Raw genomic sequence first — 26,463 nt, 5'->3', positions numbered from 1 at the left:
TTAGACTTGATTGTGTGTTTTGGATCATTGTCTTGCTGCGTAACTCAGCTACACTTCAGCTTCAGTTTACAGATGGATGGCCTGACATTCTCCTGTAGAATTCACTGATACAGAGCAGAATTCATGGTTCCTTCTATTAAGGCAAGTCGTCCAGGTCCTGAGGCAGCAAAGCATTCCCAAACTATCACACTACCACCACCATGCTGGACCATTGGTATGAGGTTCTTACTGTGGAATGCAATGTTTGGTTTTCGCCAGGCATAATGGGGCCCATGTTATTCAAAAGCTTGACTCAAGTTTGCCAAAAAGCACTTGTGTCACGTGTGCTCCCTCTCAGGCCTCTAGGTCACCAGGCTGCTCGTTATGGCACACACCTATCACCATCGTTATGCGCACCTGATCAGACTCACCTGGACTCCATCACCTCCCTGATTACCTTCCCTATATATGTCACTCCCTTTGGTTCCTTCCCCAGGCGTTATTGTTTCTGTGTCACATCTGTGCGTTGTTCCTGGTTCTTATTATGATGTGTTATTAAAACACTCACTCCCTGAACATGCTTCCTGACTTTCAGCGCACATCATTACAGAATAACGGGTCACATTCTCTCGGGGGGAATGACGTCATGTCCGGGACCTGCTACAGGCTCTCATGGCTCAGACAGGTCGCCAGGCTCCCCTGCCTCCGCCAGCTCTCATGCCTCAGCCGGTTCGTCGGGCTTTCATGCCTTTGCCGGATCGCTAGGCTCCCCTGCTTCCACCGGCTCTCCAGGCTCTCATGCCTCAGTCGGATCGCCAGGCTCCCCTGCCTCCGCCGGCTCTCCAGGCTCTCATGCTTCAGACAGGTCGCCAAGCTCCCCTGCCTCCGCCGGCTCTCATGCCTCAGCCGGTTCGTCGGGCTTTCATGCCTTTGCCGGATCGCTAGGCTCCCCTGCTTCCACCGGCTCTCCAGGCTCTCATGCCTCAGTCGGATCGCCAGGTTCCCCTGCCTCAGCCGGTTCATCGGGCTTTCATGCCTTTGCCGGATCGCTAGGCTCCCCTGCTTCCACCGGCTCTCCAGGCTCTCATGCCTCAGTCGGATCGCCAGGCTCCCCTGCTTCCACCGGCTCTCCAGGCTCTCATGCCTCAGTCGGATCGCCAGGCTCCCCTGCTTCCACCGGCTCTCCAGGCTCTCATGCCTCAGTCGGATCGCCAGGCTCCCCTGCTTCCATCGGCTCTCCAGGCTCTCATGCCTCAGTCGGATTGCCAGGCTCCCCTGCCTCAGCTGGTTCGTCGGGCTTTCATGCCTTTGAAAGATCGCTAGGCTCCCCTGCTTCCACCGGCTCTCCAGGCTCTCATGCCTCAGTCGGATCGCCAGGCTCCCCTGCTTCCATCGGCTCTCCAGGCTCTCATGCCTCAGTCGGATCGCCAGGCTCCCCTGCCTCAGCCGGTCTGTCAGGTTTCCGCGCATCAGCAGGGGTGACCGGTCCACTCCTGATCCCCAGAATCATTCCTTTGGTTGGTGTCCTGCAGCTGGAGCTGAACGTGCCGGGGGTGACATCACGTATGCTCTCTCTCCGGCGCTCTAGGTCACCATGCTCCTGCGTCTTAGCCGGATTGACAGGTTTCCTGCTCCTCTGTGGCTGGAAGTCGGGGAGGGGCTACTGTCATGTCCGCCCTCTAGGTCACCATGCTGCTTGTTATGGTGCTCACCTGCGTGTCATCAGACTCACCTGGACTCCATCACCTCCTTGATTACCTGCCCTGTATACAGTAGGTCACTCCCTTTGGTTCCTTCCGCAGGCGTTATTGTTTCTGTTCCAGTGTCATGTCTGTTGCGTTGTTCGCGTTTCTTATTTTGTATTATGTTGTTTATTTATTAAAACACTCACTCCGCCAGATCACATCCGCTGAGCAACAGCCCAGCAGAAGTCCATTTTTGTGTTTTTGTATTTCTGAGCACAGCAGTGCAGTAAACATTTTCAACTACTCCTACATCTTTCCTACATCGCATCCGTTACTCTAATGAAATCTGGTGTCCCAAAGGGTGAGAACTGCCTCGTAGACATGGACTCCAAGGCAGGGGATCTCTTCAGCGCTGAGCCAGCCAACGCTGCTGGATCCGGAGGTGTCAAGGGAAGGCTGTGGCTGCCCAAAGGCCTCTGGCCCGGTGTGGCCAAGGAGTGGTTTGATCGTCGCCGTGCGTCCATGGCTGGGCTGGCTTCGTGGATCACAGGAAGTTCACCAAGCCCCGCAACTTTGGTGAACTGTGCCAGAGGGTGGTGCACAAACTTTGACACCTACAACAGCAACTATACCTTCATCTTCCTCGGCCTCATCCTCTACTGCATTATCAGCTCTCCCATGCCGCTGATTGCTTTGGCAGTGTTTGTTGGTGCATCATCCCTGGAGTCTAAACTGGTCGTCTTTGGAAAAGAGGTGACCGGACCTCACCAATTAGGTCTGGCTGGGGCAGTCTCTTTCCCTGTGTTCTGGTTGGCTGGTGCAGGAGCTGCAGTGTTTTGGGTCCTGGGCGCGACAATGTTTGTGATTGGCACTCACGCTGCCTTCCGAGAGCTGGAGGGAGGATCGGAAATGGAGGAGCTCTTCATGGAGCCTGTGTGAAGGCATGGTGATAGAAGAATCTGTATATCTGTACCATTATAGCGTCTGTGACAGCATTGGCAGCGCCATTGAGGCTACAACCCATAAGACTCCCCACGCGGGTGACTCCTTTAAAATGACAGAAGCACAGTGGAAGCCCTCAATGGTGCTGCCCATGCTAAAACAGCCTTTTGGCCTCTTATCTTTCTCTGTGTGAACCCTCAACACTCACCTTTGACCTTTTTTTTAATACAACAAAGAATGCACCTTGTCATGCCTCTGAAGTGATTTGCTGTTACTGACCCTCTACAACTCTGTAAGACCCTGATAGTACTCAATTTAGAAGAATATGTTGATCGACTGTCGTACGCACAAAGAGTGGTTCATGTACCTCAGCACACTTCATACTGTCTTTTCCAAATGTGACTGATACCTCTCATTTTGTGTTTAATATCAGTCAGCCTTTTGTTTATTGCCTCTACCTTCTGTTTTAATGTTCCCTTGTGGATATCTAATAATACAAAAATGTCACTCGGTCAACTCAAGACATGTCACAAAGAGCTTTAACATCGCCACAGTAATAATTCAGATTTAAAAAAAAATGTTTTATCCTATATAGCTGATGTTGAATAAGTCCTCAGTGAGCACCATTAAACTGAATGAGGGAAGTAACATCAAATCGCCAACGCTTCTCTGACTGGGGAAGAAGTGCCATTTGCAGCTTTACAATGTATTTATCCAACTAGAAGAAATGGTTCTTTCAGACAAATTGTATTTTCTTCAAAGTAATGCTTAGTGGATATTCCAGATACCTAATGGTGATCAAGCATTATGTTTAAATCATATTTTGTATTGTACATGCTGCATCTATTTTTAGTCGTGTGCAGGCATGTGGTGTTGATGGGTAACTTTTCATTTATTAGCTCTGCTTTATGGCTTTGACATTTTAAAGATCAATATATTATTTTTTTTAAATATAGATTTCATACTTGTCATGCTATCTTTTTGCTATTTTTTGGGGGTATTTTTAATGACAATTGGGAAGTGCAATAAACTATCCTACCCAAGAAAAAAGAAAAAAACACTCACTCCCTGAACCTCCCTGAACTCACTCCCTGAACTTTCAGCGCACATCGTTACAACCTGGATGACCATTACGAAGAACGTTCTATGGACAAATGATTCAAAAGTGTAACTTTTTTGGACGACATGGGTCATATGAGTTATAGTTGTTCTGTAAAGCACATTTTTACTCCTGAACTTATTTAGGCTTGCCCATAACAAACGGGTTGAATACTTATTGACGCAAGACATGTCCGATTTTATACATTTAAAACAAATTCCACTGTGATTAATTTTTAATTTTACCTTTATTTTATTAGGCAAGTCAGTTAAGAACAAATTCTTATTTTCAATGATGGCCTATGAACAGTGGGTTAACTGCCTGTTCAGGGGCAGAACGACAGATTTGTACCTTGTCAGCTCGGGGATTTGAACTTGCAACCTTTCGGTTACTAGTCCAACGCTCTAACCACTAGGCTACCCTGCCGCCCCAGGGTATTGTGTGTAGATCAGTGACACAACATCTCAATTGTATCCATTTTAAATTCAGACTGTAAGACAACAAAATGTGGAAAAGTAAAGGGGCTAGAATATTTTCTGCAACATGTACATGTATATTTTGATATTCCTGGGATACTTGTTTTTTTTTTAAGGGTGTTTTTTTTTAAAGGTGATATATTATAGATAAAGTCCCCCCTTATCTCACCTCACTGGTCACCATAGCAGCACCCACCTGTAGCACGCGCTCCAGCAGGTATATCTCTCTGGTCACCCCCAAAACCAATTCTTACTTTGGCCGCTTCTCCTTCCAGTTCTCTGCTGCCAATGACTGGAACGAATTGCAAAAATCTCTGAAACTGGAAACACTTATCTCCCTCACTAGATTTAAGCACCAGCTGTCAGAGCAGCTCACAGATTACTGCACCTGTACATAGCCCATCTATAAATAGCCCAAACAACTACCTCTCCCTCTACTGTATTTATTTATTTATTTATTTATTTATTTATTTTGCTCCTTTGCACCCCCATTATTTCTATCTCTACTTTGCACATTCTTCCACTGCAAATCTACCATTCCAGTGTTTATTTTTATATATATATATATATATATATATTAATATCTGCTAACCATGTGTATGTGACAAATAAAATTTGATTTGATTTTTTTTTTACATGCTATATTGTATTTACTTCGCCACCATGGCCTTTTTTGCCTTTAACTTCCTTATCTCACCTAATTTGCTCACATCGTATATAGACTTGTTTATACTGTATTATTGACGGTATGTTTGTTTTGCTCCATGTGTAACTCTGTGTCGTTGTATGTGTCGAACTGCTTTGCTTTATCTTGGCCAGGTCGCAATTGTAAATGAGAACTTGTTCTCAACTTGCCTTCCTGGTTAAATAAAGGTGAAATAAAATAAATAAATAAAATACTCCAGTGCCCAATTATTCAGTTCATAGAACCAAGGTATGAATTTGTTAGACAAATGATTATAAGAAACTGCCAATGCCACATTACATGGCCACCGTAGCATTGTAGCAATGTTACCTGAACCTGCCATGAATTTCCTGTGGTGGTTGGTCTCTAGGGAGGCCGTTAGAAGGACTTGATATTGTAGTGTTCCCCACAATAGGCAACCTTGACAAAAATCCATGTACAATTTCATATTTCATTGAATTTTTTTAGTTTTTAGTTTTGTTTTTTTACAATGAGACAAATTTTGGTCATCTTGAATTATAAAATGGTAAAGAGTTTTGCCTTAACTTTGTATGTATCTAAATAATGTGTGTGTGTGTTGGTGACATCTTCATCCTCTGCTCCTCTATAGGTGTTGGGACATTATTAACGACCATCCCTGGTGGATCATCAAAATGCCAATATTACTGACCATACTGGTATGTCTCACACACACACACACATATACTGGCCTAGCCGATGATTGACATTTTACATACAACTCTACATTCCAGTAATTAAATGTCAGCCCTCTTTCATTCCCAAACTCAGGTCAACTTCATCCTGTTCATCTGTATAATCCGGATTCTGCGTCAGAAAATGAATTGCAGAGACATCGGAAGGAAGGAATCTCATCAATACTCGTAGGTTTTGTTGTTGTTTACTTGCCCAGCCTGTTTTATTTTAATTCACTAGGATGTGTTCATAATCAGGATGTCAATATACAGTGCCTTGCGAAAGTATTCGGCCCCCTTGAACTTTGTGATCTTTTGCCACATTTCAGGCTTCAAACATAAAGATATAAAACTGTATTTTTTTGTGAAGAATCAACAATAAGTGGGACACAATCATGAAGTGGAACGACATTTATTGGATATTTCAAACTTTTTTAACAAATCAAAAACTGAAAAATTTGGCGTGCAAAATTATTAAGCCCCCTTAAGTTAATACTTTGTAGCGCCACCTTTTGCTGCGATTACAGCTGTAAGTCACTTGGGGTATCTCTCTATCAGTTTTGCACATCGAGAGACTGAAATTTTTCCCATTCCTCCTTGCAAAACAGCTCGAGCTCAGTGAGGTTGGATGGAGAGCATTTGTGAACAGCAGTTTTCAGTTCTTTCCACAGATTCTCGATTGGATTCAGGTCTGGACTTTGACTTGGCCATTCTAACACCTGGATATGTTTATTTTTGAACCATTCCATTGTAGATTTTGCTTTATGTTTTGGATCATTGTCTTGTTGGAAGACAAATCTCCATCCCAGTCTCAGGTCTTTTGCAGACTCCATCAGGTTTTCTTCCAGAATGGTCCTGTATTTGGCTCCATTCATCTTCCCATCAATTTTAACCATCTTCCCTGTCCCTGCTGAAGAAAAGCAGGCCCAAACCATTGATGCTGCCACCACCATGTTTGACAGTGGGTATGGTGTGTTCAGGGTGATGAGCTGTGTTGCTTTTACGCCAAACATAACGTTTTGCTTGCCAAAAAGTTCAATTTTGGTTTCATCTGACCAGAGCACCTTCTTCCACATGTTTGGTGTGTCTCCCAGGTGGCTTGTGGCAAACTTTAAACGACACGTTTTATGGATATCTTTAAGAAATGGCTTTCTTCTTGCCACACTTCCATAAAGGCCAGATTTGTGCAATATACAACTGATTGTTGTCCTATGGACAGAGTCTCCCACCTCAGCTGTAGATCTTTGCAGTTCATCCAGAGTGATCATGGGCCTCTTGGCTGCATCTCTGATCAGTCTTCTCCTTGTATGAGCTGAAAGTTTAGAGGAACGGCCAGGTCTTGGTAGATTTGCAGTGGTCTGATACTCCTTCCATTTCAATATTATCGCTTGCACAGTGCTCCTTGGGATGTTTAAAGCTTGGGAAATCTTTTTGTATCCAAATCCGGCTTTAAACTTCTTCACAACAGTATCTCGGACCTGCCTGGTGTGTTCCTTGTTCTTCATGATGCTCTCTGCGCATTTAACGGACCTCTGAGACTATCACAGTGCAGGTGCATTTATACGGAGACTTGATTACACACAGGTGGATTGTATTTATCATCATTAGTCATTTAGGTCAACATTGGATCATTCAGAGATCCTCACTGAACTTCTGGAGAGAGTTTGCTGCACTGAAAGTAAAGGGGCTGAATAATTTTGCACGCCCAATTTTTCAGTTTTTGATTTGTTAAAAAAGTTTGAAATATCCAATAAATGTCGTTCCACTTCATGATTGTGTCCCACTTGTTGTTGATTCTTCATAAAAAAATACAGTTTTATATCTTTGTTTGAAGCCTGAAATGTGGCAAAAGGTCGCAAAGTTCAAGGGGGCCGAATACTTTCGCAAGGCACTGTATGTGTCGCTGGTATGAACTCAAAAAAAAAAAAAGATTCAGGGTTTCTGTTTAGTATTTTGTTCATTATGGGGTGCTTAGATAGACAAACGTATTCAGCCTAAGCCCCATTTACACCTGGTTCTAACATGCGTCCTTTGTTCTGATTGTGCCCACAATTTTAGACAGGTGTAGATGACGCATTGTGATCTGACTGTTATCAGATCTTATAAAGTGCAAACAGATAAGATAAGGACAACAGCAGGGGAATATCAGGACGAGGAGGGTACGCCAGGTATAAAGGAGGCGTGTCATCAGCGTCTCAAGGTTCTTCATTGTGATCTCGTTATAAGATACCTACTATATAAACTATAGTTAGCTAACATTCATCCTCCCCCCCAAAAAAACAGTAATTCATAAAAGGTAACTTTGCATGTAGAAGTTGTGCTTTCTGTAAAATGTATGCTTGAAGCAGATCATTATCAACCATAAATATAATCTAGACTCCTGTATAACCTACAACTCATGTAGTTTGGTAGTTCATTTTTTTTTTGTTTAATTTTACGCTGGTCAAACAACACGGAGACTGACAATCCGTCTTAATGAACGACGCAGCAACATTACGCGCTGTGATTCGCCTCTCCTGTTGCCAGACATTTTATGGAAACGGGCCATTGAACTGGAAGCGGGCCAATACGTACGTGTATTGGTCTAGAAAGGTGAGGTGGCAATATTATTGAAAGAAATCTCCTGTAGAGAGTTCTTTGGGTTTTTGTACATTATGCACACGACACCCATGTGGATAAGCAAGGAGTTTGATTTGGTGCCCTTTCTGTCATTAATTGCAGGAGCGCACCGACTCGTTTACCTAAGAATCGGACACTTTTTTTCCATTTTTGCCTAAAATGACATACCCAAATCTAATTGCATGTAGCTCAGGACCTGAAGCAAAGATATGCATATTCTTGATACCATTTGAAAGGAAACACTTTGAAGTTTGTGGAAATTTGAAATTAATGTTGGAGAATATAACACATTAGATCTGGTAAAAGATAATACAAAGAAAAAGCATACGTTATTTAAAAAAAATGTTTTAATCATCTTTGAAAGGTCACAATGTATTATTCCAGGTTAGGCACAATTTCGATTTTGGACACTAGATGGCAGCATTGTATGTGCACAGTTTTATATTGAGCCAATGAACCATTGCGTTTCTGTTCAAAATGTTGTATCAAGTCTGCCCAAATGTGCCTAATTGGTTTATTGATACATTTTCAAGTTCATAACTGTGCACTCTCCTCAAACAATAGCATGGAATTATTTCACTGTAATAGCTACTGTAAGCTGGACAGTGCAGTAAGATTAACAAGAATTTAAGCTTTCTGCCCATATCCAATATGTCAATGTCCTGGGAAAATGTCTTGTTACTTACAACCTCATTCTAATCACATTAGCACACGTTAGCTCAACCGTCGCACAGGGGGGGACACCGATCCTGTAGAGGGTTAACCGTTTGTTTATAATTAGAGGGGGGTGTTGGGAGGCACCATTTAAAGAGTTGTCTGACGAGATAACATGACTATGCTTAATCACCGGAGAGTTGATGAAGTTTGTCATCGGATTAAACATCATAGCACAAGAGTTCACTGAGGAAAGTTTTGTTGTTCTAACGTGCTTTGTGAAGAGGTGATTTCTTTTAACATCCTTTTCATTGGCACATTGCAGCCAATCTTTTAGGTAATTTCTTTGGCGTAAACATACTGTCTGTATGTTCTGAATATTCTTTGTCAGTACTACAGATTCGGCGTATATAATAAAGTTATATATATTATCTTTTGGCTTCCTGTAAACATCTTCAATTTAAGCCTACTAGAGAGCGTGTGACCTCAGGCCTGGAGGGAAGCTAAAGTCAATCCGCTACCCAAGAATAGTAAAGCCCCCTTTACTGGCTCAAATAGTGACCAAGCAGCCTGTTACCAACCTTTAGTAAACTTCCGGGAAAAAATGTTTGACCAGATACAATGCTATTTCACAGTGAACAAATTGGCAACAGAATTTCAGCACACTTGTAGGGAAGGACATTCAACAAGCACAGCACTTAACACAAATGACTGATGATTGGCTGAGATAAAATGATGATAAGATGATTGTGGGGTCTGTATGTTAGACTTCAGTGCAGCTTTTGACATTATCGATCATAGTCTGCTCATGGAAAAACATATGTGTTATGGCTTTACACCCCCTGCTGTAATGTGGATAAAGAGTTACCTGTCTAACAGAACACAGAGGGGGTTCTTTCATGGAAGCCTCTCAAATATAATCCAGTTAGAATCAGGAATTTCCCAGGGTAGTTGTTTAGGCCCCTTACTTTTTTCAATCTTTACTAACGACATGAGTCGAGTACAGCCAGTGTGTCTATGTATGCGGATGACTCAACACTACACATCAGCTACTACAGCGACTGAAATGACTGCAACACTTAACAAAGAGCTGCAGTTAGCTTCAGAGTGGGTGGCAAGGAATAAATATTTCTAAAACTAAAAGCATTGCATTTGGGACAAAACAGTCACTAAACTCTGAACCTCAACCTAAATCTTGTAATGAATAATGTGGAAATTGAGCAAGTTGAGGAGACTAAACTGCTTGGAGTAACCCTGGATTGTAAACTGTCATGGTCAAAGCATATTAATACAACAGTAGCTAAGATGGAGAGAAGTCTGTCCATAATAAAGCGCTGCTCTGCCTTCTTAACAACACTATCAACAAGGCAGGTCCTACAGGCTCTAGTTTCTACCTTCTTAACAACATTATCAACAAGGCAGGTCCTACAGGCCCTAGTTTCTACCTTCTTAACAACACTATCAACAAGGCAGGTCCTACAGGCTCTAGTTTCTACCTTCTTAACAACATTATCAACAAGACAGGTCCTACAGGCCCTAGTTTCTACCTTCTTAACAACACTATCAACAAGGCAGGTCCTACAGGCTCTAGTTTCTACCTTCTTAACAACACTATCAACAAGGCAGGTCCTACAGGCTCTAGTTTCTACCTTCTTAACAACATTATCAACAAGGCAGGTCCTACAGGCCCTAGTTTCTACCTTCTTAACAGCACTATCAACAAGGCAGGTCCTACAGACCCTAGTTTCTACCTTCTTAACAGCACTATCAACAAGGCAGGTCCTACAGGCCCTAGTTTCTACCTTCTTAACAGCACTATCAACAAGGCAGGTCCTACAGGCCCTAGTTTCTACCTTCTTAACAACACTATCAACAAGGCAGGTCCTACAGGCCCTAGTTTCTACCTTCTTAACAACACTATCAACAAGGCAGGTCCTACAGGCCCTAGTTTCTACCTTCTTAACAGCACTATCAACAAGGCAGGTCCTACAGGCCCTAGTTTCTACCTTCTTAACAACATTATCAACAAGGCAGGTCCTACAGGCCCTAGTTTCTACCTTCTTAACAGCACTATCAACAAGGCAGGTCCTACAGACCCTAGTTTCTACCTTCTTAACAGCACTATCAACAAGGCAGGTCCTACAGGCCCTAGTTTCTACCTTCTTAACAGCACTATCAACAAGGCAGGTCCTACAGGCCCTAGTTTCTACCTTCTTAACAACACTATCAACAAGGCAGGTCCTACAGGCCCTAGTTTCTACCTTCTTAACAACACTATCAACAAGGCAGGTCCTACAGGCCCTAGTTTCTACCTTCTTAATGTCGCACCTTGACTACTGTTCAGTCGTGTGGTCAGGTGCCACAAAACAGGCCCTTGAATGTACACAGAGCTAATATTAATAATATGCATGTCAATCTCTCCTGGCTCAAAGTGGAGGAGAGATTGACTTCATCACTACTTGTATTTATGAGAGGTATTGACATGTTGAATGCATCAAGCTGTCTGTCTAAACTACTGGCACACTGCTCAGACACCCATGCATACCCCACAAGACATGCCACCAGAGGTCTCTTCACAGTCCCCAAGTCCAGAACAGACGGAGGCACACAGTATTACATAGAGCCATGACTACATGGAACTCTATTCCACAGTACTACATAGAGCCATGACCACATGGAACTCTATTCCACAGTACTACACAGAGCCATGACTACATGGAACTCTATTCCACAGTACTACATAGAGCCATGACCACATGGAACTCTATTCCACATCAAGTAACTGACGCAAGCACTAAAATTAGATTTTAAAAATTGATTAAAAAAACACCTTATGGAACAGCCACAAAAACATTGGCAAAGACACACAGACAGACACACACACACACACACACACACACACACACACACACACACACACACACACACACACACACACACACACACACACACACACACACACACACACACACACTTAGTACTGTATATATGTAGGGGCCTGATGGCACACAGTGTGTTGTGAATGTATTGTAATGTTTTAAAATTGTATAAACTGCCTTAATTTTGCTGGACTCCAGGAAGAGTAGCTTCTGCTTTAGCAGGAATATAGCAGAAATATGATAATGCCTCGAGGCCAGCTTGATTCGCCATATTTGTATAAAGTGCAGCGACATTAAGTGTAACAAACCATTCTCCTTCATCAATGAGTGGATTTTCAACAAGCAACAAACAACCTGTAGTATCTATAATGTAGAAAAAAAGTCAGGTCACTCAAGGTTGAATATGGCAGACTACAAATTTCGATACATTTTCACCTAAACAACCAAACCAGAAATAATTGGTCTCATAGGAATATATTTGTATGACACTTATGGACCTTATTAAGTCTTTATATAACGGGAGTTACAGGGAAATAGATAATAAGGAATTTTAATTATTTTTCTAAAGGCCAGTTGCTCTGTAGACCAAGTTTGAATAAGGAATCTTATTGCGTTTTGTGATTAGCTGTTTGGTTAAAGCAGAAGGCGTTTATAGTACTTCTGATCAGCAAGCATTTTTTTACATTTTCTCAACATGCTTGCATGTGTCCTGCACTACAATACTAACCCATACCATCCCCCTAATCAGAGTTTTTTTTGTAAGGCTCTTATCATTTGTCAGCTGCTCTAATGCTAATGCTCTCTGAGGAAGAACGGTTGTTAATTCTATATCTCTTATGATTGTTCTGTTGTAAAGTTTGATACATTTTGCTTTCTACAAGTGTACGATAAGTATTGATCCAGGCTGTATCACAACTGGCTGTGATTGGGAGTCCCTTTGGGCGGCGCACAGTTGGCCCAGAGTCATCCGGGTTTGGCCGGTGTAGGCCGTCATTGTAAATAATAATTTGTTCTTAACTGACTTGCCAAGTTAAATAAAGGTTAAATATATATATATATATTTATTTTTTAATGATAGACGGATTAAATGTGGGCGGAATAAACTTGCTCTTTGGTTTAAAGACAGGTGTAGGAGGTCTTTTTTTGAGTGCGGACCAGCTAAACAATTTTGGAATTCTATAAAATTTTGGTCGACGCACCTTTTCTGAGGGCAGTGGTCACAACTTTCATATCAGGTTGTACAACATTTTCCCCTACCATTTGTAATATTGTTCTTCAGAAAAGACATCCTGCAAAGACACCCAGCTCTGAGATATTGTTGTAAAATACCCCCCATCTACAGAAGATGGTTAGCTTCACCTCTTGTCCTTTTGATTATTGGTAGATATTTGGAAATGTGAACCGTCTGGAATGTTCTCTATCCAAATCCACAGTCAAGAAATATCGATAATATTGGTATTTCTTTCTGTCTAGCTCACCAATTTAGAATACAACATTCCAGGTGATCACACAACATAAAAAAATATTCAAAGATGTACTGCCCCCCCAAAAAAATCAACCCTCATTCTGTCTGTTGTTGTGATCCACAGGAGGTTGGCTAAATCCACACTACTGTTGATACCTCTGTTCGGAATCAACTACATCATCTTTGCCTTCATCCCTGAAGACATCAACACGCGAATCAGGATGGTCATTGACTTGATTCTAGGATCCTTCCAGGTAGGATGGTCATTGACCTGATTCTAGAATCCTTCCAGGTAGGATGGTCATTGACCTGATTCTAGAATCCTTCCAGGCAGGATGGTCATTGACTTGATTCTAGGATCCTTCCAGGTAGGATGGTCATTGACCTGATTCTAGGATCCTTCCAGGTAGGATGGTCATTGACCTGATTCTAGAATCCTTCCAGGTAGGATGGTCATTGACCTGATTCTAGGATCCATCCAGGTAGGATGGTCATTGACCTGATTCTAGGATCCTTCCAGGTAGGATGGTCATTGACCTGATTCTAGGATCCATCCAGGTAGGAAGGTCTTTAACCTGTTGATGCTCTGGGGGCGCTATTTCATTTTTGGATGAAAAACGTTCCCGTTTTAAACAAGATATTTTGTCACAAAAAGATGCTCGACTATGCATATAATTGATAGCATTCGAAAGAAAACACTCTGACGTGTCCAGAACTACCAATATATTTTCTGTGCGTGCCCTAGAACGTGAGCTTCAGGCAAAACCAAGATGAGATGGCATCCAGGAAATGAGCAGGATTTTTGAGGCTCTGTTTTCCATTGTCTCCTTATATGGCTGTGAATGCGAGAGGAATGAGCCTGCCCTTTCTGTCGTTTCCCCAAGGTGTCTGCAGCATTGTGACGTATTTGTAGGCAGATCATTGGAAGATTGACCATAAGAGACCACATTTACCAGGTGTCCGCCCGGTGTCCTGCGCCGAAATTGGTGCGCAAAAGTCACCTGCCAGTATTTTTCCATGGGATACAGAGAGGAAAGCAAGCTTCCACGAACTGCATATCAATGAAGAGATATGTGAAAAAACACCTTGAGGATTGATTCCAAACAACGTTTGCCATGTTTCGGTCGATATTATGTAGTTAATCCGGTGACTGAATTTTCGGTTCGTTTCGGTAGCCAGACGCAATGTAGAAAACGGAACGATTTCTCCTACACACAGACGCTTTCAGGAAAAACTGCGCATTTGGTATGTAACTGAGAGTCTCCTCATTGAAAACATCAGAAGCTCTTCAAAGGTAAATGATTTTATTTATTTGGTTATCTGGTTTTTGTGAAAATGTTGCGTGCTAAATGCTACTCAAAATGCTATGCTAGCTTTGCATACTCTTACACAAATTAGTCAATTTCTATGGTTCAAAAGCATATTTTGAAAATCTGAGATGACAGTGTTGTTAAGAAAAGGCTAAGCTAACGTTGCGTTATGCTAATGAGCCTGAGGCTTTAGTCACAAACCCGGATCCTGGATGGGGAGTTTCAAGAAGTTAACCTGATTGTAGGATCCTTCCATGTAGGAAAGAACTAAGGCCTCCATGCAATAATATAGCATGTAGGCCTTAGTATATGGTGACTTACTGTACAGTCAGGCCAAAAGTGTTGAGAATTACACAAATATTAATTTTCAAAGTCTGCTGCCTCAGTTTGTATGATGGCAATTTGCATATACTCCAGAATGTTATGAAGAGTGATCAGATGAATTGCAAAGTCCCTTTTTGCCATGCAAATGAACTGAATCCCCTAAAAACATTTCCACTGCATTTCAGCCCTGCCACAAAAGTACCAGCTGACATCATGTCAGTGATTCTCTCGTTTACACAGGTGTGAGGGTTGACGAGGACAAGCACGCACAGTGATGCGAAGACCTTTGGAGGGTGGCCTGGGGTCAAGAAGGGAAGCAAAGGGCCTCCCGGGTGGCGCAGTGGTCTAAGGCACTACATTGCAGTGCTAGCTGTGCCACCAGAGACTCTGGGTTTGAGCCGAGGCTCTGTCGCAGCCGGCCGCAACCGGGAGGTCCGTGGGGCGACGCACAATTGGCCTAGCGTCGTCCGGGTTAGGGAGGGTTTGGCCGGGAGGGATATCCTTGTCTCATCGCACACTTGCGACTCCTGTGGCGGGCCGGGCGTAGTGCACGCTAACCATGTCACCAGGTGCACAGTGTTTCCTCCGACACATTGGTGCGGCTGGCTTCCGGGTTGGATGCGCGCTGTGTTAAGAAATTGGGGAGAAAAGGGGGTAAAACTTTTTTTTTTTAAAGAAGGGCAGCAAAGAAGCCACTTCTCTCCAGGAAAAACATCAGGGACAGACTGATATTCTGCAGGGATTGGACATCTGAGGACTGGCGTAAAGTAATTTTCTCTGATGACATGCCAACAGTAAAGCATCTTGAGACCGTTCATGTGTGGGGTTGCTTCTCAGCCAAGGGAGTGGGGCTCACTCACAATTTTGCCTAAGAACACAGCCATGAATAAAGTATGGTGCCTACACATCCTCCGAGAGCAACTTCTCCCAACCATCCAGGAACAGTTTGGTGACGATCAATGCCTTTTCCAGCATGATGGAGCACCTTGCCATAAGGCAAAAGTGCTAACAAAGTGGCTCGGGGAACAAAACATTTATATTTTGGGTCCATGGCCAGGAAACAACCCAGACCTTAATCCCATTGAGATCTTGTGGTCAATCCTCAAGAGGCGGGTGGACAAACAAAAACTCACAAATTCTGACAACTCCAAGCATTGATTATGCAAAAATGGGCTGCCATCAGTCAGGATGTGGCCCAGAAGTTAATTGACAGCATGCCACGGCAGATTGCAGAGGTCTTGAAAAAGAAGGGCCAACACTGCAAATATTTACACTGCATCATCTTCATGTAATTGTCAATAAAAGCCTTTGACACATATGAAATGCTTGTAATTATACTTCAGTATTCCATAGTAACTTCTGACAAAAATATCTAAAGACACTGAGGCAGCAGACTTTGTGAAAATTAATATTTGTGTCATTCTCAAAAGTTTTGGCCACAACTGTACAACTATCTTGTATTGAATTACAGAACACATGGGTCATTCTACGAAAATGGTGGCTTTCCTGTCCTGGCCTTTTTCACCAGGAAAAACACTTAAAAGTGTGAGTTAATGAAACAAAAAATATAGTTTTTTTGTTTTAGTTGAAGTGTTTTATTATTAATGAAACATATGTAAGACAGTTATATTGCAAACTATTTATATTATATATATATATATATATATATATATATATATATAAAATTGTAGAGCACGGTCAGTACCATGAAATTGGCTTGTCCCTCTGGTCAGGAGTCATGGTTTAGTGACATATTTTGAGTTTTAAAAATATATACTTTAAATGTTATAAGACAAAGGAAAGTTATATAGTTATTTAGTGGACTAATCACATAATATGGCTTTATTTCTGATAGATATGTCGAAATGAGGTGCTGCTGAAAAGCAAAGACTCTACAGACAGCGCAGGCATGCTAACCCACACCACAGAGCAGCCTAACTTCAACAAAAACAGCAGACTTAAAGGATTTAGAGAGTCAAAAAAGAGAGAGTGAAGGATCTCACAGAAAGAGAAAAAAGGACAGAAGTGAACAAAATGGCGGGTCAGACAGGCAAAACACAGATAGAGATTGAGATCAGGAATAACAGTGTTGACCCCTTCCCCCCCCCCCATCCACTCCAGACAGTGAACCCAGTACTGCAAGGTCATAATTAAGACAACATGTCTGTAGGAAGACATCTGCACTCTGTATCTACAGAGTTCGTCTGACAAGTGTATTGTGTTCTTTTGACTCATCTTAATCTTTTCTTTTCATTGGCCAGTCTGAGATATGGCTTTTTTCTTTGCAAATCTGACTAGAATGACAGCATCCCGGAGTCGCCTCTTCACTGTTGATGTTGAGACTGGTGTTTTGCGGGTACTATTTAATGAAGCTGCCAGTTGAGGACTTGTAAGGCGTCTGTTTCTCAAACTAGACACTCTAATGTACTTTTTTTCTTGCTCAGTTGTGCACCGGGGCCTCCCACTCCTCTTTCTATTCTGGTTAGTGCCAGTTTGAGCTGTTCTGTGAAGGGAGTAGAACACAGCATTGTACGAGATCTTCCGTTTCTTGGCAATTTCTCACATGGAATAGCCTTCATTTCTCCAAACAAGAATAGACTGACGAGTTTCAGGAAAAAGTTTTTTTGTTTCTGGCCATTTTGAACCTGTAATCGAACCCACAAATGCTGATGCTCCAGATACTCAACAAGTCTAAAGAAGGCTAGTTTTATTGCTTCTTTAAATCAGCACAACAGTTTTCAGCTGTGCTATCATAATTGCAGAAGGGTTTTCTAATGATCAATTAGCCATTTAAAATGATAAACTTGGATTAGCTAACACAACGTGTCATTGGAACACAGGATGGTTGCTGATAATGGGCTTTTGTATGCCTATGTAGATATTCCATAAAAAATCTGCCGTTTCCAGCTACAATGTTCGTTTACAACAATAACAATGTCTTCACTGTATTTCTGATCAATTTGATGTTATTTTAATGGACAATTTGTTTTGTTTTTCCACCAAAAACAAGGACATTTCTTAGTGACTCCAAACTTTTTAACTGTAGTGTACATACAGTTATCTGTATGGTCCCTCAGCCGAACAGTGAATTTCTAACACAGATTCAACCACAAAGACCAGGGAGGTTTTCCAATGCCTCGCAAAGAAGGGCACCTATTGGTAGATGGGTAAAAAAAAATAGACCTTGAAAGCCCTGTGAGCATGGTGAAGTTATTAATTACACTTTGGATGGCGTCTCAATACACACACTCACTACAAAGATAAAGGCGTCCTTCCTAATTCAGTTGCCAGAGGGGAAGGAATCCGCTCAGGGATTTCAGCATGAGGCCAATGGTGACTTTAAAACAGTTACAGAGTTTAATGGCTGTGATATGAGAAAACTGAGGATGGATAAACAACATTGTAGTTACTCCACAATACTTTTATTGAACCTTTATTTAAGTCAGTAAACCTCTACGGGGGGAATAATACATTGTAGCCTTTCTCTTGCATTTCAAAGATGATACAAATATAAAAAAATACAAACACATGTTTTCTTTTATCAGATCTAATGTGCTATATTCTCCTACATTAATTTCACATTTCCATAATCTTCAAATTGTTCCTTTCAAATGGTATCAATAATATGCATATCCTTGCTTCAGGTCCTGAGCTACAGGCAGTTAGATTTTGGTATGTCATTTTAGGCGAAGATTTTGGGGAAAAAGGTTCCAATCCTTAAGTTAAGAACAAATTCTTATTTACAATGACAGCCTACAACAAGACACTAAAGTAATACTGAAACAAATGGGGCAAAGCAATTCACTTGTTGTCCAGAATACAAAGCCTTTGGGGGAAATCAAATACAGCACATTACTGTGTACCACTCTCCATATTTTCAAGCATTATGGTGGCTGCATCATGTTAGGGGTATGCTTGTAATTGTTAAGGACTGGGGAGTTTTTCAGGATAACAAATTAACAGAATGGAGCTAAGCACAGGCAAAATCCTAGAGGACAACCAGGCTCAGTCTGCTTTCCACCAGACACTGGGAGACGAATTCACCTTTAAGCAGGAAAATAACCTAAAACACAAGGCCATATCTACACTGGAGTTGCTTACCAAGAAGACTGTGAATGTTCCTGAGTGACCAAGCTAAAGTTTTGACTTAAATATGCTTGAAAATCTATGGCAAGACCTGAAAATGGGTTTCTAGCTATGATCATCAACCAATTGGAGCTTGAAGAATTTTGAAAAGAAAAGTGGGCATATGTTGCACAATTCAGGTGTGGAAAGCTTTTAGAAACCTCACCGGAAAGACTCGGGTGTAATTATAGCTGTAATTGCCGCCAAAGGTGCTGCTATAAAGTATTGACTCAGGGATGTAAATGAGATTTTTCTGTAATTTTATTTTCATTAAATTTGCAAACAAATCTAAAAACATGTTTAAAGTTTGTAATTATAGGTAATTGTGTGTAGATGGAGTGAGATGTTTTATTTATTTAAATCGAATTTGAATTCGGGGTGTAAATCATTCATGGGGAATGAGGATATTAACAATAGTCTGTAATTAGTCCCAGTCAGTCTAGTATGTTAACTGTTCAGGAGGTAAAGAATGCAATATATCTATGTTCTCTGCATTCTCCAAGTGTAAAAAAACAACAACAACGTAATACAGTCATAGGATTTGTAATAATTAGGTTTGATATCCTCCCTGTCCCCATCTGACTCCCATGAGATTTACGTTCTGTGTTATGAGTTGAGGTTGAGGTTGAGCCAAACGGGCCATTTGCGGTAAAAGAGAAAGAGATACAGAATACCACAGGGAAACTGCTGCAGGAGCTTTTCCTGGCTATTAGGGAATATGAACTAAACACTTGAATCATATGGCACAGAATTATACATTTTCATCCGTCTAACCATTTAGATATGTGCACTAAATAGAAGTGAATATATAGACAGATTATATAGCGTAATGTACAACTCAAGTATGTAAACCCTCGACCCTTAAACTCTCAAGAAGCTCTCTCACAAGTCATTCTGACTTTATATTTTCTTTCCAAACACCCAGGTCATTTGTGAGAGCAATGATCTAGTTGTTATGATAGCAGTCTTAATTTATATCTGCTTTAAACTCGTATTTTCCCTCGGGAAAAACCTCTCATGTCCTCTCTGCACAAAATTCTATCAGGCCCAGAATTAATGACCCTACCTCATGCTGAATTTGGTCATAATCTTTGGGATCATTTTTCAGTCTTCCACAACTGCTCTGGCTGAGTCTCTCTGGGGCAAAGGCCTTTCTATGAAACAGAACACTCATCATCAGGAATCCTAATGATCGATTGTTGTCTCCTCTCTCTCTCTCTCTCTCTCTCTCTCTCTCTCTCTCTCTCTCTCTCTCTTTCTCTCTCTCTCTCTCTCTGACTCACTCTCTGTCTGTCTGTCTGTCTGTCTGTCTGTCTGTCTGTCTGTCTGTCTGTCTGTCTGTCTGTCTCTCTCTGACTCACTCTCTCTGTCTGTCTCTCTCTCTCTCTCTCTGACTCTCTCTCTCTCTCTCTCTCTCTCTCTCTCTCTGTCTCACTCTCTCTGTCTGTCTGTCTGTCTGTCTCTCTCTGACTCGCTCTCTCTGTCTGTCTCTCTCTCTCTCTCTCTCTCTCCGTCTGTGTCTGTCTCTCTCTCTGTGTCTGTCTCTCTGTCTGTCTCTCTGTCTTTCTGTCTCTATGTCTCTCTCTGACTCGCACTCTCTCTCTGTCTGTCTGTCTGTCTGTCTGTCTGTCTGTCTGTCTGTCTGTCTGTCTGTCTGTCTCTCTGTCTCTCGGTCTTTCTGTCTCTATGTCTCTCTCAGGGGTTTGGGGTTGCAGTCCTGTATTGTTTCCTAAATGGAGAGGTAATAAACATGCACACGCCACTCCACAGACACAAAATGGTTCCTACGATGAGCTGACAATGTTAGGCTAAATTTGGAATACATTTTTGGATCCAATACTGTAAACTTTACATTCTTCTCACACCGAGAGTCTCACTGTGTCTATATGTTAGACACAGAAAGAGATAGATGAAGTCTAACAGATAGTCTTCATCTACAAGGTGTATCTCTTTCTGTGTCTATATCTTTTCTGACTTATCCCCCTTGCGGTGTCCTATCCCCTCTCAATCTCTCCCCTTCTGTTTATGTTCCTCTCTTCCTCCCTCTCACGTGCTCTCTTCCCTCCTCTCCTCCCTCTATCCCCACCAGGTGCAGGGGGAGGTGAAGCGTAAGTGGCGACGATGGCACATGCAAAGATTTCTGGGTAAAGGAGACACCAAATACCAGCAGCCCCAGTATCTGGGTAGCAACGGTAACAACTTCAGCACCCAGATCACCATGCTGACCAGGTGTAGCCCCATCACACGTCGAGCTTCCGACTGCCAGGAACACTTCTCTGCTATCTGAGCCCAGTTCTGGGTGGTAACAGAGGGCAGAGAAGAGGAGGCAACAGAGATGAGCTGCACTGAAGCGCTGTTTAGTATTCAGTCAGCACAGTAGAGACCACCAGCCAACCACACACAACAACAGCAATGATAGGCTTAGATCAGGAAAGCCGTGGACCAATTTAACACAATTTATTTAGCTTATTTTTTGTTTAATTTAGGAAATCAGTTGCCAAGTATTCACACAAAAAAAGAGAGAGACATCATGTCTCAATATAATCAAGGTATGAAATTATTGTTATTTTCAAAATGTCTTTTTGGGCTTAGTTGTGGTTGCAGTGTACACATTTTTACATGGGGCAGCAGGTAGCCTAGCGGTTAGAGAGAAGCGAGCCAGCAACCGGAGGGTTGCCAGTTCGAATCCCGTGTCTGACGGGAAAAATCTGGGCTGAAAATGTGAGCTGGCAACCGGAGGGTTGCTGGTATCAACACACGTAACCCCCCACAACAACAGCTCCCCAGGCACTCAGTGTGGCAGCCTCGACACCTCCAAAACCTGTATACTGTATGTATGTATGTACGTATGTGTGTCTTTCGGAGGGGTTGGGTTAAAAGCGGAAGTTACATTTCGGTTAGACGTTGTCTGACCAATTGACGAATAAAGTGATCTAAAGATTCACAACTATGTTCCGGTACTCCAACCAGCCGCAATGACAAAAACCAGCCCGTGGCTAAATCTAGTTCCTGGTCTACACTATGTGTTAAATCAAAAAAAAACTTCCAGTTCAAATCACCATTGGATATATCTGTGTGTGTATTGTGTGTTGTGTTAGTCCGTGTGGCAGAGTTGAAGTCAATTCCATTTTAATTCTTGTCAATTCAGAAAGTAAAACCAAATTCCAAATTTTAATCATGGAAAACCATTCAAGAGAATTGGAATTTCAGTGTACTTCCTGAATGACAAATGGAATTGACCCCAACTCTGCTGTGTGACTTGAGATAATTGTAACTTTACATTGGTCTCATAAGCTAGCTACAGAAGCCTGTTCCCAGATCTGTAACATACTGTATGTGCTTTAGCCAACTTCTTTGTCATACATGTTTGACATGACAACAAATGAACATGAACAGAGAAGTTGGCTAACAGAAGAGCAACAGTTTATGAGCTACGACTAGGTATTAGGCTAGGAGCTAGGACTGGGTAACAGGCTAGGAGCTAGGAGCTGGGTAACAGGCTAGGAGCTAGGACTGGGTAACAGGCTAGGAGCTAGGACTGGGTAACAGGCTAGGAGCTAGGAGCTGGGTAACAGGCTAGGAGCTAGGACTGGGTAACAGGCTAGGAGCTAGGACTGGGTAACAGGCTAGGAGCTAGGACTGGGTAACAGGCTAGGAGCTAGGACTGGGTAACAGGCTAGGAGCTAGGACTGGGTAACAGGCTAGGAGCTAGGACTGGGTAACAGGCTAGGAGCTAGGACTGGGTAACAGGCTAGGAGCTAGGACTGGGTAACAAGCTAGGAGCTAGGACTGGGTAACAGGCTAGGAGCTAGGACTGGGTAACAAGCTAGGAGCTAGGAGCTGGGTAACAGGCTAGGAGCTAGGAGCTGGGTAACAGGCTAGGAGCTAGGAGCTGGGTAACAGGCTAGGAGCTAGGACTGGGTAACAGGCTAGGAGCTAGGACTGGGTAACAGGCTAGGAGCTAGGACTGGGTAACAAGCTAGGAGCTAGGACTGGGTAACAAGCTAGGAGCTAGGACTAGGTAACAAGCTATGAGCTAGGAGCTGGGTAACAGGCTAGGAGCTAGGAGCTGGGTAACAAGCTAGGAGCTAGGACTGGGTAACAAGCTAGGAGCTAGGACTAGGTAACAAGCTAGGAGCTAGGACTATAGGTAACAGGTTAGGAGCAAGAGTGATTGACTGGCTGTGCTGGCCAGTTCGCGGTACTCAACTTTAGAGTTACACGTTGTCGACGTGGCAGCATCTACATTGGAAGGATCTCAAAGTGAAATGTTATCCACGTGGTCTAGTCTATATTGGAAGCATCTGGTCTCGTCCCTTATCTATCTAGTATCCAGCTGGCCATGATCAACCATTGATGAAGACACTTTTATGTACCAGAATTATGTTGGTTTGAAACATAGCTGGATAACATTCCAAGAAAAGAAGCTTATAGTTTTCATAGAATTTATGTGCGGGATTGAAGCGCAAGATGTTTTCATTGTAAGGCAGAGTCTCTTAGTGCGTAGTTTGGTGTGTAGACAGTCAGGTATTTTTAAGTCTTGCTCTTACATTCCCCTCAACCCCCCCCCCCATTTAAAAAAAATAGCCAATAGTTTTGAGTTTCACTACAGATGTACCTGTATGTGTTTTTCATTAAAGACGTAAACTTATCCACTAAAGATCATAAGTGGGAAGACCAGGCGGTTAGCCATGGTGTTTAGCCATATGGTGAAGTAGTGATGGGGGCGTAAAATGTTTAAAAGTTTCCTCCCATAGCTCCTAACCTGTTGCCACCTCTACGAGGTAAGATATCTCATTTCAATGGGTACTGAATTGTTTCCCACTTGGTTTCTAAAACCTTTCAGAAATCTGTGTTGTTTACCTTGTTGTATTTCATTGTACATGTGAATACGTGAATGTACCTCTCACTAAAAAATGTCATACAATTGTTCCAGCTATGGGCGAAGCTACATATACAGTAGGAATGAAGTACATGTTTTATCATGTGTTTTATTGTGGTTATTTTACAGTTCTCAGGTGTTGACTGGATTTCAATGCATATCATGTATTATGTCATTCTTTTTTAAGTTTGTATTTGTGTTACGTGTTCAGTTGTATTATTTTAAACACACTGTCTTGATATTCTCAGTCATTTGATAGGATATCGTCAAGAATAACTATGTTTGTTTGACATTCTATGGAATGCTTTGGAACATTCCGAACAACACAAAAAAGTGTGGTGTAAGCAAAGTGTTTTGTAAATATTGTGCAATTCTGCTTTTGGATTCAGTTTAAATGATGTTCTAGTAAAGACAGAAGCAATGAAAAACCCTTTGTGCTTTCTGCTGTCGGAAACAATCTCTGTTCTCACGTTTACAACCAGGGAACACGATGACGAATAGATGACTTATCTTCATGTATAAATGATATTTGTGATAGACGTAGTGGCTCCTCAACCTGTGTCAGGGGACCTATTGTTGTCCGTAGTATATACACATCCTTGTGTATATATTGTACACCTTCTACAATAGTGTACGTTTGAGCTGTCAAGGCTGAAAAAAGTTAACCTGGTTATTAACTGAACAAAACTAGACTTGAATCCACACGGTAACTTTCTAGAACAATAGCGAAACAGAGCATGGATTTAGTGTGGATTCCAGGCAGGAAGAATATAGTAGTCACATTTTATTCAACAGCAGTAGCATAGTTTTCAACCAGTGTTTTTTGGGGGGGAGGGGCGGGGGGTTTCACAATGCAAATTGTTTATAATAATAATAAAAAAATAATAATAACAATAATAATAATAACAATATTAATAACAACAATAATAACAATTATAATAACAATAATAACAATAATTATAGGCCTTTAATCTGTTGCATTCAGTGATAACATGTACTAAATTTGATCGTCACGATATTCTAATGGTGGTCCTCAAGAGCTTTAGATAGTAATTTGGTGTTTCCCAGAATGGAAAAAGGTCAGGAACCGCTGCCTTAGCACTAAAGAGTATTTCACTTCCTGCCTATCCATCTCTCAAACAGGAAAGTGTTCTTGGACAAGCCTATGATGATAGAGCAGCGATACTAAAGCCACAACTAGGATCAATCTTCTCTCATCATCACCTCCCTGAGTTAGTCACAGCCAGAACCAATGACAAGCTTTTGACCTTGAGATAGTAAGTGATCAAGTAACATGAGTCCCAAATGGCACCCTATTCCCTATATAGTGCACTACTTTTGCCCAGAAATAGGGTGCAATGTGTAACTTAGGCTATAACTGCTCCGGTCTGCCTCTGGAAAAAAAAACAAAAAAACATTGCCTCAAACACCCAGGTAACGTCCCCTAACTGTCTATGATAGGAACATTCCCTCAAAACAACCATCACAACAGCACCATGACCTACAATACTGTTGAGAAGAAAGTAATTTGTTTTCATTAGCAGTAACATGAGATCCAGTGTAACGTTACCACGCCGTTTGGTCCTGTTGTAGTGGGTGATTCTGTAACGGTTCTCGTCTGTCGAAGGAGAAGCGGACCAAAATGCAGCATGGTGGTTATTCATGTTCTTTAATGAAATGAACTAGACATGAAATAACGAACAAAACAAAGAACGAACGTGAAAACCTATACAGCCTAACTGGTGAACACAAACACAGAGACAGGAACAATCACCCACAAAATACTCAAAGAATATGGCTGCCTAAATATGGTTCCCAATCAGAGACAACGATAAACACCTGCCTCTGATTGAGAACCACTCCAGACAGCCATAGACTATGCTAGATACCCCCACTAAGCCACACACCCAACACCTAACAACACCCCAAGACAACACCCACCACAATAAACCCATGTCACACCCCGGCCTGACCAAATAAATAAAGACAAACACAATATACCACGACCAGGGCGTGACATCCAGTGTACAAACCTTTCATCCAACATCTAAATTGACTTCCAAGATCAAGAGGCGTCCAATATTACTGGGGATTATAGAACATTGGGCCACTCCAAATACATCCTATATTTACCGAATGGGTAACGTCATTATACATCTATAAGCGTTTAATGAACGTGATAACAGGTCCCAACCACATTATTAAAGGTCAATGAACTATATCCATAGCACATCTATAGCGCATTCATGGAATGCTACACAAGAGCTCATATTTAGGTAATTTAATAAATGCATCATTGCAAAGACAGCGGAGTGTCAACATTATGGCGGATCTCAAAAGTGTGCTTCTGCCATACCAGTGTTAATGAATATATATGTGAAGTATGTGGACACTTGCTCGTTGAACATTAATATGGAGCTGGTCCCCCCTTTGTTGCTATAACAGCCTCCACTCTTCTGGGGAAGGCTTTCCACAAGATGTTGGAACAATGCTGCTATAACAGCCTCCACTCTTCTGGGAAGGCTTTCCACTAGATGTGGGAACATTGCTGCTATAACAGCCTCCACTCTTCTGGGGTAGGCTTTCCACAAGATGTTGGAACATTGCTGCTATAACAGCCTCCACTCTTCTGGGGTAGGCTTTCCAC

At 42.1% G+C, this 26,463-nt stretch overlaps 1 protein-coding gene and 1 pseudogene across 1 annotated transcript in view; both read left to right on the top strand.

The window, feature by feature from the left end:
- The window catches only part of LOC135518747 (vasoactive intestinal polypeptide receptor-like), a 46,350-nt gene extending 22,112 nt beyond the window's left edge, over nucleotides 1-24,238 (top strand). The window contains exons 8-12 of the mRNA XM_064943821.1: nucleotides 5,477-5,543; nucleotides 5,656-5,747; nucleotides 13,300-13,429; nucleotides 20,634-20,675; nucleotides 21,024-24,238. Coding sequence (XP_064799893.1) covers nucleotides 5,477-5,543; nucleotides 5,656-5,747; nucleotides 13,300-13,429; nucleotides 20,634-20,675; nucleotides 21,024-21,221 — 529 coding nt within the window. The 3' untranslated portion in view covers nucleotides 21,222-24,238. The remainder of the gene's footprint in view (nucleotides 1-5,476; nucleotides 5,544-5,655; nucleotides 5,748-13,299; nucleotides 13,430-20,633; nucleotides 20,676-21,023) is intronic.
- LOC135509132 (prenylated Rab acceptor protein 1-like) lies at nucleotides 1,916-2,603 on the top strand (annotated as a pseudogene).
- Nucleotides 24,239-26,463: the final 2,225 nt, after the last annotated feature.

The sequence above is a fragment of the Oncorhynchus masou genome, chromosome 3 (assembly GCF_036934945.1).
Source record: "Oncorhynchus masou masou isolate Uvic2021 chromosome 3, UVic_Omas_1.1, whole genome shotgun sequence".
Taxonomy (NCBI): Eukaryota; Metazoa; Chordata; class Actinopteri; order Salmoniformes; family Salmonidae; genus Oncorhynchus; species Oncorhynchus masou.
This window is presented reverse-complemented; position numbering and strand designations above follow the sequence as displayed.